Source organism: Salmo salar, chromosome ssa15 (genome assembly GCF_905237065.1).
Source record: "Salmo salar chromosome ssa15, Ssal_v3.1, whole genome shotgun sequence".
NCBI lineage: Eukaryota > Metazoa > Chordata > Actinopteri > Salmoniformes > Salmonidae > Salmo > Salmo salar.
The window spans coordinates 8,605,312-8,624,485 of NC_059456.1; the positions used below are offsets into that span (position 1 = coordinate 8,605,312).

At 44.0% G+C, this 19,174-nt stretch overlaps 1 protein-coding gene across 12 annotated transcripts in view; it reads right to left on the reverse strand.

The window, feature by feature from the left end:
* The window catches only part of LOC106570934 (zinc finger RNA-binding protein), a 48,111-nt gene that overhangs the window by 28,718 nt on the left and 219 nt on the right, over window positions 1–19,174 (reverse strand). For 9 of the 12 annotated variants that reach the window (XR_006759124.1, XM_045695439.1, XM_014143527.2 and 6 more), the window contains exons 2-4: window positions 18,979–19,060; window positions 5,955–6,246; window positions 4,278–4,458 (exon numbers count right to left, since the gene is read on the reverse strand). Coding sequence is in view for 11 of the 12 variants with exons in the window: in XM_045695439.1 (XP_045551395.1) it covers window positions 4,278–4,458; window positions 5,955–6,246; window positions 18,979–19,060 (555 nt within the window). In the remaining variant the exon portion in view is untranslated. The remainder of the gene's footprint in view (window positions 1–4,277; window positions 4,459–5,954; window positions 6,247–18,978; window positions 19,061–19,174) is intronic. The other 3 variants (XM_045695437.1, XM_014143535.2, XM_014143528.2) reach the window with 1 other exon arrangement.

Consider the following 19,174-nt stretch of genomic DNA (forward strand, 5'->3'; position numbering starts at 1 on the left):
GCAGAGAAGTGAATATTTGTACGCCGACATGCTGCATAGCTAGGTTTCCATGCAAATAATAAAATAAAAAAATAGGCACATTTTCCCCAACAGATATGTTTCCATCAAATTGACTTTTTGCAGATAAGTCTGTGTGTGATGACAGTGCAGATAATAATGCTAGTTAAATAGTTCACATTCAACTCTACTGATAAAAAATAAATACAAAAAGGTGTCTACACCAGAAGTCCCCAACAGGCTGGTCCAGAGGTCGCCAACAGGCTGGTCCAGTGGTCCCCAACAGGCTGATCCAGTGTCTACACCAGAGGACCCCAACAGGCTGATCCAGTGTCTACACCAGAGGTCGCCAACAGGCTGGTCCAGAGGTCGCCAACAGGCTGGTCCAGAGGTCGCCAACAGGCTGGTCCAGAGGTCCCCAACAGGCTGGTCCAGAGGTCCCCAACAGGCTGGTCCAGAGGTCCCCAACAGGCTGGTCCAGAGGTCCCCAACAGGCTGATCCAGTGTCTACACCAGAGGACCCCAACAGGCTGATCCAGTGTCTACACCAGAGGACCCCAACAGGCTGATCCAGTGTCTACACCAGAGGACCCCAACAGGCTGATCCAGAGTCTACACCAGAAGTCCCCAACAGGCTGATCCAGAGGACCCCAACAGGCTGGTCCAGTGTCTACACCAGAGGTCGCCAACAGGCTGGTCCAGAGGTCGCCAACAGGCTGGTCCAGAGGTCGCCAACAGGCTGGTCCAGAGGTCGCCAACAGGCTGGTCCAGAGGTCGCCAACAGGCTGGTCCAGAGGTCGCCAACAGGCTGGTCCAGAGGTCCCCAACAGGCTGGTCCAGAGGTCCCCAACAGGCTGGTCCAGAGGTCCCCAACAGGCTGGTCCAGAGGTCCCCAACAGGCTGGTCCAGAGGTCCCCAACAGGCTGGTCCAGAGGTCCCCAACAGGCTGATCCAGTGTCTACACCAGAGGACCCCAACAGGCTGATCCAGTGTCTACACCAGAGGACCCCAACAGGCTGATCCAGTGTCTACACCAGAGGTCGCCAACAGGCTGGTCCAGAGGTCGCCAACAGGCTGGTCCAGAGGTCGCCAACAGGCTGGTCCAGAGGTCGCCAACAGGCTGGTCCAGAGGTCGCCAACAGGCTGGTCCAGTGTCTACACCAGAGGTCCCCAACAGGCTGGTCCAGAGGTCGCCAACAGGCTGATCCAGAGGTCCCCAACAGGCTGATCCAGAGGTCCCCAACAGGCTGATCCAGAGGTCCCCAACAGGCTGATCCAGAGGTCCCCAACAGGCTGATCCAGAGGTCCCCAACAGGCTGATCCAGAGGTCCCCAACAGGCTGATCCAGAGGTCCCCAACAGGCTGATCCAGAGGTCCCCAACAGGCTGATCCAATGTCTAAACCAGAGGACCCCAACAGGCTGATCCAGTGTAAAACGTAACACAATATCAGCCCATTAATTTCCAGCAATACTGCCCTGGTCTGTCTGGTGGTGGCATTGGTCACTCTGTATGTAACCAGTTAGCAATGCTAATGGTAAGTCTTGTGGGTAGACCGAGTTCCACGCCCAAAACCTTTAAATTAAAAATGTTAACTGACAGAACTATATAATGATTATTTGTATCAATTGTGTGTCAACTCTGCATTGACGTGCTGCAGCAGCAGTCCTAACAGCAGAAACATCACTACACCAATACATTGCTCTTGCTAGATGTGCAATTAAAAGGGGAATTACATCTAAAATATGTCCATTTTTTCCCCCGACCTTAAAATTGTTTTCAGTTGTGATTTAAGCATTGACTCAGAAAATCAATTTCATGGTTTCTCTGAATAATTAATACTGAGAGTAAAAAACTGAAATAAATTCCAAACCAAACTACATACATACAGTTATGGGGCTGTCTTAGAGTTACTAATATTTTACCAAATATATTGACAGAACACACATTTTACACCAAGGACCCCAGGAAAGAGTTGTAGGGTAGGAGAAGAATGTGCCTACTTGAAAATACAAAACTAAAAGTAGCTCTCATGCTAGAAAATGTTGGAGACGCCTGGCCTACACGATGAGATTATTAAGGACAAGAGAGATTATTTGTCAATCTAAAAAAAACAGCAGCAATTTATCAATCATCATGTCACCAGAATAAGACTTTTGATATTTATTGGAAAAGGGGCATCAAGCTCATCACCGTGCACTTTCACCTCCCTGTGAAGTTCATCATAACTTCATCTGTAGTCTAATAAACTGTATGGTTTCCTGAGTCGTAGTGGGAGGACCACACAACAGATCTGTAGTCTAATAAACTGTATGGTTTCCTGAGTCGTAGTGGGAGGACCACACAACAGATCTGTAGTCTAATAAACTGTATGGTTTCCTGAGTCGTAGTGGGAGGACCACACAACAGATCTGTAGTCTAATAAACTGTATGGTTTCCTGAGTCGTAGTGGGAGCGCCACACAACAGATCTGTAGCCTAATAAACTGTATGGTGTCCTGAGTCGTAGTGGGAGGACCACACAACAGATCTGTAGTCTAATAAACTGTAAGGTTTCCTGAGTCGTAGTGGGAGGACCACACAACAGATCTGTAGTCTAATAAACTGTATGGTTTCCTGAGTCGTAGTGGGAGGACCACACAACAGATCTGTAGTCTAATAAACTGTATGGTTTCCTGAGTCGTAGTGGGAGGACCACACAACAGATCTGTAGTCTAATAAACTGTATGGTTTCCTGAGTCGTAGTGGGAGGACCACACAACAGATCTGTAGCCTAATAAACTGTATGGTTTCCTGAGTCGTAGTGGGAGGACCACACAACAGATCTGTAGTCTAATAAACTGTATTGTTTCCTGAGTCGTAGTGGGAGGACCACACAACAGATTTGTAGTCTAATAAACTGTATGGTTTCCTGAGTCGTAGTGGGAGGACCACACAACAGATCTGTAGCCTAATAAACTGTATGGTTTCCTGAGTCGTAGTGGGAGGACCACACAACAGATCTGTAGCCTAATAAACTGTATGGTTTCCTGAGTCGTAGTGGGAGGACCACACAACAGATCTGTAGTCTAATAAACTGTATGGTTTCCTGAGTCGTAGTGGGAGGACCACACAACAGATCTGTAGTCTAATAAACTGTATGGTGTCCTGAGTCGTAGTGGGAGGACCACACAACAGATCTGTAGTCTAATAAACTGTATGGTTTCCTGAGTCGTAGTGGGAGGACCACACAACAGATCTGTAGTCTAATAAACTGTATGGTTTCCTGAGTCGTAGTGGGAGGACCACACAACAGATCTGTAGTCTAATAAACTGTATGGTTTCCTGAGTCGTAGTGGGAGGACCACACAACAGATCTGTAGTCTAATAAACTGTATGGTTTCCTGAGTCGTAGTGGGAGGACCACACAACAGATCTGTAGTCTAATAAACTGTATGGTTTCCTGAGTCGTAGTGGGAGGACCACACAACAAATCTGTAGTCTAATAAACTGTATGGTTTCCTGAGTCGTAGTGGGAGGACCACACAACAGATCTGTAGTCTAATAAACTGCATGGTTTCCTGAGTCGTAGTGGGAGGACCACACAACAGATCTGTAGTCTAATAAACTGTATGGTTTCCTGAGTCGTAGTGGGAGGACCACACAACAGATCTGTAGTCTAATAAACTGTAGTCTAAAAAGCCTTCCCTGTAGCTCAGTTGGTAGAGCATGGTGTTTGCAACACCAGGGTTGTGGGTTCGATTCCCACGGGGGGCCAGCACAGGAAAAAAATTAAAATAAAAATTATAAATGTGATACTACTGTAAGTCGCTCTGGATAAGAGCGTCTGCTAAATGACTAAAAATGTAATTGTAAAATGTATGGTTTCCTGAGTCGTAGTGGGAGGACCACACAACAGATCTGTAGCCTAATAAACTGTATGGTTTCCTGAGTCGTAGTGGGAGGACCACACAACAGATCTGTAGCCTAATAAACTGTATGGTTTCCTGAGTCGTAGTGGGAGGACCACACAACAGATCTGTAGTCTAATAAACTGCATGGTTTCCTGAGTCGTAGTGGGAGGACCACACAACAGATCTGTAGCCTAATAAACTGTATGGTTTCCTGAGTCGTAGTGGGAGGACCACATAATATCATCACGTGACTCCAAGTTTACTTCTATACGATGGTTATGATGTCGGTATTTGCCCATAGTCATTTCCAATGCCGTTTCTCACAGAATAAATTATACAAAAAGGAATGACTATTATCTAGTAAAAAAAAAAAGTAAAGTCGCCATCACCTGGTAGTGTTTTCTTCCACGTGGCGTCCCAGGATGTGTTAAGGGAGGCGGCCTGATAATAGGATTCGGCCGTGGGCTGGGGCTGTACGGCCACCGCAGCGCTAGCTACGGGTTGCTGGTAGTACTGCTTAGGGTCGTAGGTTACCGCCGGGGCCGTGGATCGTACGTAGGAGTAGGAATCCTGAATGAGAAGAGCACAGGGGAGTGTCAGGAAAAACAAAAATAAAATTTCACCTCCCATATTTTTTTTCTTTTTGTTTTAAAGCAGAAAAGATGTCAAACAAGGTGTGGTGATTCAGTACGGCATCCTGATTCTCTAACCTTCTCCCAAAGTGTGTAGCTAGCTAACGCTACGTTCATGGATTAAAAACAGAACAAATTCTTATTCTACAATGACGGCCTAGGAACAGTGGGTTAACTGCCTTGTTTAGGGGCAGAAAGGACAGATTTATACCTTGTCAGCTCGGGGATTCAATCTAGCAACCTTTCGGTTACTGGCCCAACGCTCTAACCACTAGGCTACCTGCTGGTTACTAGTCCAACGCTCTAACCACTAGGCTACCTGCTGGTTACTGGCCCAACGCTCTAACCACTAGGCTACCTGCTGGTTACTGGCCCAACGCTCTAACCACTAGGCTACCTGCTGGTTACTGGCCCAACGCTCTAACCACTAGGCTACCTGCTGGTTACTGGCCCAACGCTCTAACCACTAGGCTACCTGCTGGTTACTGGCCCAACGCTCTAACCACTAGTCTACCTGCTGGTTACTGGCCCAACGCTCTAACCGCTAGTCTACCTGCTGGCTACTGGCCCAACGCTCTAACCGCTAGTCTACCTGCTGGCTACTGGCCCAACGCTCTAACCGCTAGTCTACCTGCTGGCTATTGGCCCAACCCTCTAACCGCTAGGCTACCTGCTGGTTACTAGTCCAACCCTCTAACCGCTAGGCTACCTGCTGGTTACTAGTCCAACCCTCTAACCGCTAGGCTACCTGCTGGTTACTAGTCCAACCCTCTAACCGCTAGGCTACCTGCTGGTTACTAGTCCAACCCTCTAACCACTAGGCTACCTGCTGGTTACTAGTCCAACGCTCTAACCACTAGGCTACCTGCTGGTTACTAGTCCAACGCTCTAACCACTAGGGGTAGTTCCCCCACCCTTGTTAAATGGATGACATGGGAATGTGCAGGACTGTAATAAACTTATTTTGGCCCCAACTGAGCTAATTCGAACAATTTATTCCCGCTCTAATATCACACCAGCATCTGCATAGTCGACCTAATTGAAGACATCGCAAGGAGTTTTGATCACAGCTGACAGCGGTACTGGGTAAAGACAAGACTCTCCCAACCCCCCAAATCATTCAGCTGTTCTGTGATTAAAAACCAAACAGAATCTGGGCACAGACTAAAATAATGGAGAAAAAAATAAATAATAATTAAGACTAAAAACCGAGGTGACACTCCAAAATAAGTATTGAAATGGGGACCCTTAGCAAATCTTCTGGAAAACAAAAAGGAATTTAGGGGGAAAAGTGTCTATTAGCTATTTCTTTACCAGCCGTTTTCCTTGTTTGTTATTACCCAGGGTACATTTCAGAATGCTTTAGCCTAAAAAAAATCATGAACACACAAAACATCGTGTTGAATTAAAACAGTAAGTTGGGTAGTTAGTTACCTGGTAACCCACCTGGTAGTTCTGGGAGGTGACCGGGGGAGGCGGCGGTGGGACGTCCGGCTGGCGTTGTGCGTAGCCGTAGTCGGCGGTGGCGTGCGCTGGCTGGTACCCGCCATAGGCTGCGGCGGTGGCTGCGGCTGCCACGGCAACTGGGGCGGGCCTGGCGACAGCAACCGTGGCAGCAGTGGGAGCGTAGGCTGCTGCCACGGTGTGAGCAGCCACCGGTGCCTGGTGTACTGTGTAACTGGCCACGGTGGTAGGGTGGGTGTAGGCCACCGCGCCCGGCTGCTGACTGGAGAGGAAAAAAGGGGAAAAAAAGGGGAGGGCAGTATTAACAGTATGGCTGCGTGTCAATAGGCCAGAGTTCTGATTGCAGGTCATGTCTACAGTATTTTCCATACGCTTCTTTCCCCCCCCCACTTCATAAATTAAAAACTAGGCTTCTTTTACATTTTAGTTTCAAGTCGCTGGGTCAGAAAAGTCGGTATAACCTTCTCCCGCTAGAATGAACGACATGCATCTCCTAGGGATCTATTGATAGGACAGGCACCTGTCAATCAAAGCCTACCAATGACAGGGAAACACTTCTGGTTTGTCAGTCTGCCCCGCCTCCTTGGTACCAGTGTTATTTGTTGTTGTGCGCTGTGGTTGGCCGTAGTCAAATTTCTTTTCACAGAGCATTATGCTTCATCATCGTCTCCTGTGAGTGAACTTACACGTCGTTACCACTTACATGACGAGTTGAAATCCACATTGTTGTTTTTGTGGCACACTCATTTTTCTTTTTACATGTTTCATAGGCCTATACAGACGCTGAGATGGTAAATAGCCGTGGCGCCTATTTACCGTGCTTTGATGACTGAACAGCGAGTGTGGACTAGGTTTATATTAAAAAAATGGTGTCGAAATGAATAAAGTTTATCCTATATCCATCACAGAGGTCTATTCAAAGCCCATGTTTAACACCTGCTTCCTTCTCAAATCACACCCGTCGGTAAATTAATGGGCGTCTGACGTTGTATAGAAGTGGGGGTGCTGGTAGGGAATCTGGGGGGGGGGGGCCTCCCCCTGAAAATGTGTGCATTTTTAAAACCCATTTTCCTGCAATTCTATATGGTTTCTCAATAGGAAATCCATAGACAGAACCTCTTAGGTTTTTGCCTCAAAATGTAAATAAAATCTACAAACTTCCTTCAAAGTCCCACCCACAGTGATTGACGGACAGGTCTGAAACCCTACCAACTGTGACGCAAACATCCCGCCCCCTCCCCTGACAATCCCACCCACAGTGATTGACGGGCCAACTGAGTTTAAAATGACACATTCGTTTCTTTACTCTAGAGTCCAGCGCAGCAGAGACAATGAAATGCATAAATTTGGAGATCATCATTGTGGCAAGTCATACACACAAATAGTATGTGGACACCCCTTCAAAATGTGTAGAGTCGGGCTATTTCAGCCACACAAGTTTGCTGACAGGTGTATAAAAACACGAGCTCACAGTCATGCAATCTCCATAGACAAACATTGGCAGTAGAACGGCCTTAAGAGCTCACCATCATAGGATGCCACCTTTCCAACAAATCAGTTTGTCAAATTTCTGTCCTGCTAGTCAACTGTGCCATTATTGTGAAGTGGAAGGCCACACAGCTCAGCTGTGAAGTGGTAGGCCACACAAGCTCAAAAGAACAGGACCGCCGAGTGCTGATGCACATAAAGTCTGTCCTCGGTGGCAATACTCAGAGATTGCAAACTGCCTCTGGAAGCAACATCCGCACAAGAACTGTTTGTTAGGAGCTTCATAAAAACAGGTTTCCATGGCCGAGCAGCCGCACACAAGCCTAAGATCACCATGTGCAATGCCAAGTGTTGGCTGGAGTGGTGTAGAGCTCGCCGCCATTTGGACTCTGGAGCAGTGGAAACGCGTTCTCTGGAGTGATGAATCACGCTTCCCCATCTGGCAGTCCGACGGACAGATCTGGGTTTGGCGGATACCAGGATAACGCTACCTGCCCCAATGCATAGTGCCAACTGTAAAGTTTGGCGGAGGTGGAATAATGGTCTGGGGCTGTTTTTCAAGGTTCAGGCCCCTTTAGCTCCAGTGGAGGGAAAGCTTAAGGCTACAGCATACAATGGCATTCTAGACGATTCTGTGCTTCCAACTTTGTGGCAACAGTTTGGTGAAGTCCATTTCCTGTTTCAGCATGACAAAGCCCCCGTGCACAAAGCGAGGTCCATACAGAAATGGTTTGTTAAGATCGTGTGGAAGAACTTGACTGGCCGGCACAGAGCCCTGACCTCAACCCCACTGGGATGAATTGGAACACCGACTGCGAGCCAGGCCTAATCCCCCCCCAAAATCCGTGTTTGTGGCTGAATGGAAGCAAGTCCCAGCAGCTACGTTCCAAAATTCAGTGGAAAGTCTTCCCAGAAGAGTGGAGGCTGTTATAGCAGAAAATGGGTGACCAACTCAATATGAATGTCCATGATTTGTGTCCACATACTTTTGGTCATCTAGTGTACCTTGCAGTAAAACTAAATATGGACTTTAATCTCAAGAGAAGACCGGGTTTGATGGTAAAAACACTTCTCTTACTTAGAAAATAGTTCTTATCATGTAGGCCGAGGCTTTCCATTAAGAAAAAGTGGCAACGTACATTTGACCAGCAAGATTTAAAATTTCACACAGAAATTTCAGACGGACCCATATGCACTGGGTGAGTAACCCAATTAAAGGCATCCAGAATGACAAAAATCACATTTAGATGGTTTACTTAACAGAACAGGATGCAATGGCCTGAGTCCTTCATACCGAATTTCAATGCAGACTTTGAAGCTGTTAGAATAACTGCTAATCCACACAGTAAATTTAATTCCACAAAATTATACAAAAGTAACCTATTGACCGATAAGCATGACTGGTCAAATGCATTTTTATTGAATGGTATTTCCATCAATGAATAAGCTAAACAGCATTCACTTGCAGTAGGATCCCCCCCCCAGACAAAATTAGCCGACGCCAGTTAAGTAAATATTTAAAATCATCCAAAACGCCAGCTATTCACGTCTAACGGAAACCCTGGCCAAGGACAAAACCAAAACTACCAACGCACCGTATTAATACTTTCAGTAATGTATATCGTAGGAGTCATGTTTTTCTACTCAATACCACAATTCAAAAATCTGAGATGTAAACTCAAGTATTAAATACATTTCTCTGTGGATTTCAGACTGGACTCAAGGCATTAGGATGTATGTACCAGAGGTGCGCACACACACACACACACACACAATCAGTATAAAATATGAATTGAGAACAAAAAGTCAAATATGTATCGAATCAATATCTAGATGGGTATCTAAGCATAGCCACCATTCAATTCCCCACTTAAAAACCAAAAATACGACAGCCTATATGCTTCCATAGATTCTAATAGAACACTGTAGTGATGGCAGGCCGTCGTGTGTTTATTAAGAGGGGAACCATTTCAACAGGAATCTTTGACAACACTCATTCAGCAGGAACTTGTCATCATCTGACTGCAGAGGAGACGTCACTGCATCAAAAGTGTCGGAAATATGACAGACAGACAGACAGACAGACAGACAGACAGACAGACAGACAGACAGACAGACAGACAGACAGACAGACAGACAGACAGACAGAATATTTAGGAAAATCATTTGACGTTTGCTCTGATGACCAGCAGACCGTGAGGTCGGGAACAGAGCCGTGTGCGTACCCACTAGCCTGTTCCTAAAGCTTCCGACAGAAAGCTTTGCATGCAGAGATCTACATGCGTGATCTTGGGTGGAGTCTGAGCAGCGGACGCCATTTACCACTAAGCTAATTTGAAAGAACTGCATATTTAAAAATACTAGCTAGGCCTACATGTAATGAAAGTTCAGGTTTGATATACATTGCCTTGTTTTTGTGCCTGCCCGTATAGTCACTAGGCCCGTATAGTCACTAGGCCCGTATAGTCACTAGGCCCGTATAGTCACTAGGCCCGTATAGTCACTCCTCGAGCAGCTTGCCATCTAAAACACAACAAGCAAGCTAGCCTTTCAGCTTCCCACATCTTCCCCATGTGTGAAATAAGATTTATAAAAATAACTAGCCCTGCCAAATATTCCAGTTTGATATGCTGCTTCAACGTAGTCGCACCCATATCAGATTAAAATAGAACGTAATCTGATATCACAGAGAGAAGGCTCACGGCTACCAGCTGTGTTTACGGTGCATCAGTAGTTAGCCGTTACCTCCAAAATACCCATTTGGGGGATTCTTATAAGACAACAATGTTAAGTTTATTGTTTGAACAATTGCTGAGATTATATTAGGTTATCAAGGCAGAATATGCTACTTTGACGCATAGCCTATAGATCAAGGAACCAAGCGACAACCATAGAGATCCTATTAAATTACTAGAGGGGGTGCTGTGTCATAAACACTCAAAATTCCAGAATGGGTCGAAAATGGCAGCCATCTTTTTTTTTTTGCCTTTACCTCCCTTATCTCACATCATTTGCTCACATTGTATATATATATTTTTTTTTTCTTTTTTTGTTTTTTCTACTGCATCATTGATTGTATGTTGTTTTACTCCATGTGTAACTGTGTGTTTTTGTATGTTGTCGAACTGCTTTGCTCTATCTTGGCCAGGTCGCAATTGTAAATGAGAACTTGTTCTCAACTTGCCTACCTGGTTAAATAAAGGTGAAATAAAAAAAAAAAAATCTTGGTCAGGGAGAAATCCAAAAGCCATCTAAAATTGGAATGAATGGAAGTAGAGGCATAGGTAATACATTTCCTGCTTTTATATAAGCAGGAATATAAAATAGGCATGTGCTGTATCACACTTTTGTCATTTATAAATACTGTTAGTGAGTTTAATACAGATTCTGTATAAATAGCCTCTAAAATGTAAACAGACCACATCTCAGATTTAGATTTACAGCATCAATACTTGCTGCATTTACAACAACCTGTCCAAGTGCTATATTTATTTACACCAACCTGTCCAAGTGCTATATTTACAACAACCTGTCCAAGTCCTATATTTACAACAACCTGTCCAAGTCCTATATTTACAACAACCTGTCCAAGTCCTATATTTACAACAACCTGTCCAAGTCATATCATGAACTGATTTCAGCCAGTGTATGGCTGTTGGATTGACTGCATTGTTTGAATGAAATGTTGGCATATTGGCAGTTAATGTGAACAAAGTCATCCAAAACTGGCCGGCTAACTAACGTTGCAGACATTTCTTCACATTGATTGTTTTACACAAATCACAACACTGTCAAACCAACATGGCTGATCTTTATCCCATCATTAGAAGGTTCATTCTAGTATTCTGATTCCTAATTCTATGGTGACAACACTGCCCCCCCCCAAAGGAATGATACGGTGTCTCAAATTTCAGGTAGTACAAAAGTACGTTGAATGCCGGAGCGTACGACAAAGAGCCGTCTGTTTTGTGATGGGGGGGAAAAAAAATAATTAAAAAATAAAAACGGCATTGTACTCAGGTACAACAGCTGTGAACCACAGTTCAGGACATATTGCAGTTTTGGGTGTCACGGTTCGGTACAGCAGGAAAATGAAATGCTGTGGTTAATTTAAGAAAAAATGATAAATGTTTTAATATATAAAGTGTTGGTTTTCCTGATTCTATATAATCATCATGAGTCAATGCCTGATGAGCGTACCAATCAGGAATAACACATTATTAAATTTAAAAAACATGATTATCGAAAAACACAAAAATACAGTGCAATACGGATGTGAAATCAATGTTAAACATGGCTCGGACTTTCACAAGGTGCTGAAACCACCTATTATTCTCAACCACCGAAAATGGGTGCATATCTACGCCTATTATCAAATAGTCATTTCTTTGGCCCGGTAAGAATCAGCTACAAAAGGGCTGCTTGAATACGGAGGGGAGACGGATGTTGCCGTTAATGTGTCAACATGTTGTTTGAGGAGTTGACAGCTGCATAGTCTATTCTAGTTGAGCAGTGGCGACATACTCTATCCGTCACCGTTGTGATCTACTGGGAGGCCAAAAATGTTCCCTAACTGGAGATTTAAACTAATGACAATCCTCCTTGTTTATCCACCCCACTACTCTCCATCATACAGAACTTGTTCCCAGCTGCACCTCACAACAACAAAAAAGGACAGTTTGAAATGCGCCAATTAACATGTACATGTTGATTACAACGTACACATAGGCTCTATTTAAAACAGAATATGCAGAAATATATTCTTCTTCAGCTCAGATTTACACAAGAGATGTTTCTAAAATCCTGTTTTCACTTTGTCATTATGGGGTATTGTGATGTCATTATGGGGTATTGTGATGTCATTATGGGGTATTGTGATGTCATTATGGGGTATTGTGTGTAGATTAATGAGGAAAATGTTTGATTTAAACCATTTTAGAATAAGGCTGTAATGTGACAAAATGTGGTCAAGGTCAAGGGGTCTGAATACTTTCCGAATGCCTTGTATGGGAGGGGGGGGCTGGCTGTGGTGCTCTCACTCCCTGCATTAGACCATCTATCCACTTGGCCCCTGTGTCAGTCCTACCAGTTTCACTCCTCTTGGCCGATTGGCAAGGTGATCCACCCAAAAGTGTAATAGTGAGACAGGTCATTATGCGTTTCTCCATCTGAAATGCCAAAATGGCTGATTTAAAGACACGACTAAAAATAAAAGGAACAATCTCATCCATTTGGGAATCAATAAACCCTTTAACATGAACTGAAATATTACACCAGAGGGACAGAATTCAAGGCATTAAAGTGGATATAAACTACATTCAAGGTGGCCATATAACAATGAGATGTTTACAGTTTATTGTAACTACGGTTTACTTTTAGGAGGAAATATGGCAAGTACCTAGCTTAGTGGGTGACAGCGAGATAGTTACTGTAAACACATTGTGTCAAAGAGATCTTTTCAGCTGTCACTAGGTAAACATCTCACGCAAGTCAAACTGCATGCAAAGAAGGTGGCCAACCATCAGCAGGATAACTTGCCTTTTGATTTGATAAACTAAAATCATATGGCAACTCCACTAAAGAGGCTATTCTCATTGAATGAAATGTCAAAAGGAGAATACAACCCCAGAAATATAAATCATGAAAACGGTCAATTTGGTGAGAGTCTGTTCTATCGGTGGGTAAAAAACAAAATGCTACCCATGATTTAGCGTCTAAGTGGGCCGCGGGTAAGAATCAGTAAATTGTGTATGAACGTGTCATAACTATATAATTCTGGTCGCTGGAGAATTACTCACACTTCATAACGCTTTGAAAAACAACGACCTGCACACCAGATGGCTATAGATTTTTATTAAAGCGAATAGATGGTATGGCCATGCTTGTCTAGAACACTTTATATCAGGATATAAGAGGTAAACTAGGGGTGTGAATCTTTCAACATCTACACTTATAGCCTTCCCTGTAGCTCAGTTGGTAGAGCATGGTGTTTGCAACGCCGGGGTTGTGGGTTCGATTCCCATGGGGGGCCAGCACAGAAGAAAAATGTATGAAATGTATGCATTCACTACTGTAAGTCGCTCTGGATAAGAGCGTCTGCTAAATGACTAAAATAAATAAAATACACTTAACAAAAACGAAACAATGCCAAAAGATTTTTTACAGAGTTAGTTCAAAAAAGGAAATTAAATGAATTCAGACCCAATATATGGATTTCACATGACTGAATATAGAAATGCTTTGGTTGGTCACAGATGCCTTAATAACAAGGTAGGGGTGTGGATCAGAAAACCAGTCAGTATCTGGTGTGACCACCATTTTCCTCATGCAGCGCTACACATCTCCTTCACATAGAGTTGATCAGGCTGTTGATTGTGGCCTGTGGAATGTTGTCCCACTCCTCTTCAATGGCTGTGTGAAGTTTCTGGATATTGGCGGGAACTGGAACAAGCTGTCGTATACGGCAATCCAAAGCATCCCAAACGGGTGACCTGTCTGGTGAGTATGCAGGCCATGGAAGAACAGGGACATTTTCAGCTTCCAGGAATTGTGTACAGATCCTTGTGACATGGGGCCGTGCATTATCATGCTGAAACATGAGGTGGCGGCGGCAGATTAATGACCACAATGGGTCTCAGGATATTGTCACGGTATCTCTGTGCATTGAAATTGCCATCTATAATATGCAATCGCGTCAGTTGTCCGTAGTTCACGCCTGCCCAGACCATAACCTCAGTCTGCTGCTGTTCGCAACGTTGATGTCAGCAAACCACTCACCCACACGACGACATAGGCTGCCATCTGCCCAGGTACAGTTGAAACCAGGATTCATCCGTGAAGAGCAGACTTTAGCGTCCCAGTGAGCATACGCCCACTGAAGTCGGTAACGATGCCGAACTGCAGTCAGGTCAAGACCCTGGTGAGGACGACGAGCACGCAGATGAGCTTCCCTGAGACAGTTTCTGACAGTTTGTGCAGAAATTCTTCAGTTGTGCAAACCCACAGTTTCATCAGCTGTCCGGGTGGCTGGTCTCAGACAATCCAGCAAGTGTAGAAGCCAGATGTTGAAGTCCTGGGCTGCCGTGGTCTGCGGTTGGGGCGAGTTGGACATACTGCCAAATGATCTAAAAACGATGTTGGAGGCAGCTTATGGTAGAGAAATGAACATTTAATTCTCTGGCGTACATTGCTGCAGTCAGCATGCCAATATGCACGCTGCCTCAACTTGAGACATCTGTGGCGTTGTGTGACAAAACAACAATTTAAAAAAACTTAATTGTCCCCATCACAAGGTGCACCTGTGTAATGATCATGCCGTTTATATCAACTTCTTGATAATCCATCCACCTGACAGGTGTGGCATATCTTGGCAAAGGAGAAATGCTCATTAACAGGGATGTAAACAAACTTGTGCACAAGTTTAGATCAATACACCTCACATCTATGCATGGAACATTTCTGGTATCTTTCATTTCAGCTTATCAAACATGGGACCACAACGTTTATATTTTTGTTCAGTATAGATACATGGGTGCCGAGACAATACGTTTTAGTTTGAAACAATTGTGCAAGTGGGTTTGATTAGAGGAACATAATGCACTAACTTGTTGCATACACACATTTTCCATTCTCAGTTAATATCTGCCGCGGATGGATCTGCCGGCATCGGTCCGTCCTCGTAGGCACCTGGACCATAAGGGAGACTAGGCATCTACCACTATCAAATTTGTCCGCCCAGTTTGGTTATGAAATCACCCACTAATTAACTTGTCATTTTTGCACTAGTAATACACACACACAGGTTGGAGTCATTAAAACTCGTTTTTCAACCACTCCACAAATTTCTTGTTAATAAACTATAGTTTTAGCAAGTTGGTTAGGACATCTTTGTGCAAGACACAAGGCATTTTTCAAACAATTGTTTACAGACAGATTATTTCACTGTATCGCAATTCCAGTGGGTCAGAAGTTTACATACACTAAGTTGACTGTGCCTTTAAACAGCTTGGAAAATTCCAGAAAATTATGTCATGGCTTTAGAAGCTTCTGACAGGATAATTGACATAATTTGAGTCAATTGGAGGTGTACCTGTGGAAAAGAAATTGTGGACCTCCACAAGTCTTGTTCATCCTTAGGAGCAATTTCCAAACGCCTGAAGGTACCACGTTCATCTGTACAAACAATAGTACTCAAGTATAAACACCATGGGACCATGCAGCTGTCATAACGCTCAGAAGGAGACGCGTTCTGTCTCCTAGAGATTAACATACTTCTGCGAAAAGTGCAAATCAATCACAGAACAACAGCAAAGGACCTTGTGAAGATGCTGGAAGAAACAGGTACAAAAGTATCTATATCCACAGTAAAACGAGTCCTATATCGACATAACATGAAAGGCCGCTCAGCAAGGAAGAAGCCACTGCTCTAAAACCGCCATAAAAAAAGCCAAACTACGGTTTGCAACTGCACATGGGGACAAAGAACGCACTTTTTGGAAAAACGTCTTCTGGTCTGATAAAACAAAAATAGAACTATTTGGCCATAATGACCATTGTTATGTTTGGAGGAATGAGGGGGATGCTTGCAAGCTGAAGAACACCATCCCAACCGTGAAGCACGGGGGTGGCAGCATCATGTTGTGGGGGTGCTTTGCTACAGGAGGGACTGGTGCACTTCACAAAATAGATGGCATCATGAGGTAGGAAAATGATGTGGATATATTGAAGCAACATCCCAAGACATCAGACAGGAAGTTAAAGCTTGGTCGCAAAATGGGTCTTCCAAATGGACAATGACTTCCAAGCATACTTCCGAAGTTGTGGCAAAATGGCTTAAGGACAACAAAGTCAATGTATTGGAGTGGCCATCACAAAGCCCTAACCTCAATCCTATAGAGAATGTGTGGACAGAACAGAAAAAGTGTGTGCGAGCAAGATGGCCTACAAACCTGACTCAGTTACACCAGCTCTGTCAGGAGGAATGGGCCAAAATTCACCCAACTTATTGTGGGAATCTTGTGGAAGGCTATCCGAAACGTTTGACCCAAGTTAAACAATTTAAAGGCAATGCTACCAAATACACTCAATTAGTATGTAAACTTCTGACCCACTGGGAATGTGATGAAAGAAATAAGATGAAATAATCCTGTCTACTATTATTCTGACATTTCACATCCTTAAAATAAAGTGGTGATCCTAACTGATGAAAGGGAATTTACACCAGGATTAAATGTCAGGAATTGTGAAAAACTGAGTTTAAATGTATTTGGCTAAGGTGTATGTAACCTTCAACTGTGTTGTGGGAAGCTTGTGGATGGCGATTGCATCATCCCATCTGGACAAGAGGAATACCTATGTAAGAACACTGTTCATTGACTGTAGCTCAGCATTTAACACCATAGTACCCTCCATGCTCATCATTAAGCTTGAGGCCCTGGGTCTCAACCCCACCCTGTGCAATTGGGCCCTGAACTTCCTGACTGGCCTCCCCCAGCTGGTAAAGGTAGGAAACATCTCCACATCGCTGATCCTCAACACTGGGGACCCACAAGGGTGCGTTCTCAGCCCCCTCCTGTACTCCCTGTTCACCCATGACTGTGTGGCCAAAGCACACCAAACTCCATCATTAAGTTTGCAGACGACACATCAGTAGTGGGCTTGATTACCAACAAGACAGCCTACAGGGAGGAAGTGAGGCACTCGGAGTGTGGTGTCGGGAAAACAACCTCCCACTCAACAAAACAGATGATCGTGGAGGGAGCACCCCCCTAGCCACAGACAGGACAGTAGTGGAGAAGGTGGAACGTTTTAAAGTTCCTCGGCGTACACGTCACTGACAAACTGAAATGGTCCACCCGCACAGTGTGCCGAGCGCCTCGTCAACCTCAGGAGACTCAAGAAATGTGGCTTGTCACCTTAAAAACTTTTACAGAGGCACAATTGAGAGCATCCTGTTGGGTTGTTTCACCGCCTGGCAGGGCAGCTGCACGGCTCTCCCAAAGGGTGGTGCGGTCTGCACAACGCATCACCGGGGGCAAATTACCTGCCCTCCAGGACACCTACAGCACCCGATGTCACAGGAAGGCCAAACACTAGTCACTTTAATAATGTTTACATATCTTTCATTACTCATCTCATATGTATATACTGTATTCTATACCATCTATTGCATCTTAGCCTATAACGCTCTGTCATTGCTCATCCATATTCTTACCCCGTTAGGTATTTGTTGTGAAATTGTTAGATATTGCTGCACTGTCAGAACTAGACGCACAAGCATTCCGCTACACTCACAATAACATCTGCTAACCATGTGCATGTGACCAATAACATTTGATTTGTTACTAATTATAATAAATGTATGATATGTTATGAATTCTAGCTAGGGTTACTTTTAGGAGTTAGGTTATCTAACATGCTAAGTAGTTACTAGTGGTTGAAAAGTTGCTAATTAGCTCAAATTGTGCATGATAAGATTTTTACTCACTAGACGTTCAGTATATACACACACACACCAATCCACCCACCCTGGGTTGCTGCCTTAATTAACCATACCAAAACATAACGTCGTACTAATTACGAGTGTCCCGGATTCACGTTTACTATGTTATATCTAGTCTATGAGACCAGGCTGCCTCCATCTTGACATTCACAAAATATCATTTACAATGGTGGGGAAGCAATAGAAATGCATTTATTAATGTCTACATACATTTTAACACGTTTATTCTATTACACACACACACCATATGGCATTATGTTTAATTATGTGAGCTAAAACATAAGATATCTAAAAACATTATCCTTCAAGTATCATTTATTTGATGATGATCAATGTTTACCATCCCCACTACAACAAAAATACATGTACATTTTGTCCTTATAATTAAATTGTAATAGTGTAGAACTTCAGTCATTGTTATGGAGGACTGCTCCTACGGGACAGTGCCAATATGGCTGACCAGTGGCCTTCAAATCCTCTCATGTCCAATACAAAGCATCAGCAATCCAGGATTTATATACACACACGTTGCTTACTAACCCCCTTGAGAAGATACGGGCCAAATTACTAGGCAGACTTGACCCACTCAATCAGTACATAAACGTAAGAAATTTCACAGAAGTAACAATTTCTATTGCCCGAAATATTCTAGTACACGGAAAAAGAAAAAGTACCGAATTTGGTTATAACATACAGGTAGTACAATCTGTAGCTAACTGTTGAACGAGTATCATGCATAACCTCTTGACGGTAACGTGAGAAACTTGCAATTCTCTCGAAATCCTCGTCAATGAGAATAGAGCCTTGTTCTTTTAACTGGCAGATGTCTGCTCGGCAAGAATACTTTTTACTATTACCACCCCCATCCCCCAACCATGAAACAATAGCAACCTAGTTATGGGGGTGGAGGGGGGTAATCACAACTGATAACACAACAGTAAAATTGGCCCTCGTACGGTGATGGATCGCATTTCCCAAAACGGATTTCAATGAGTCGTTTCTTACCTGTATTGGGCAGCAGCACCGTGGGTAAATCCAAAATAGTTGCCGGTAGCCATTTTAGCATCTTCACCTAGCCGGCTGGGCACTGCAGAATAGATATATTGAAGGGGGTAAACGGGTAGGTTAGCATTGGTTAGCTAACTAGCTACTGTTAGCAGCTATACCCCCGCATTAGTGCAAAGAGAGCAGCTCCTCAATT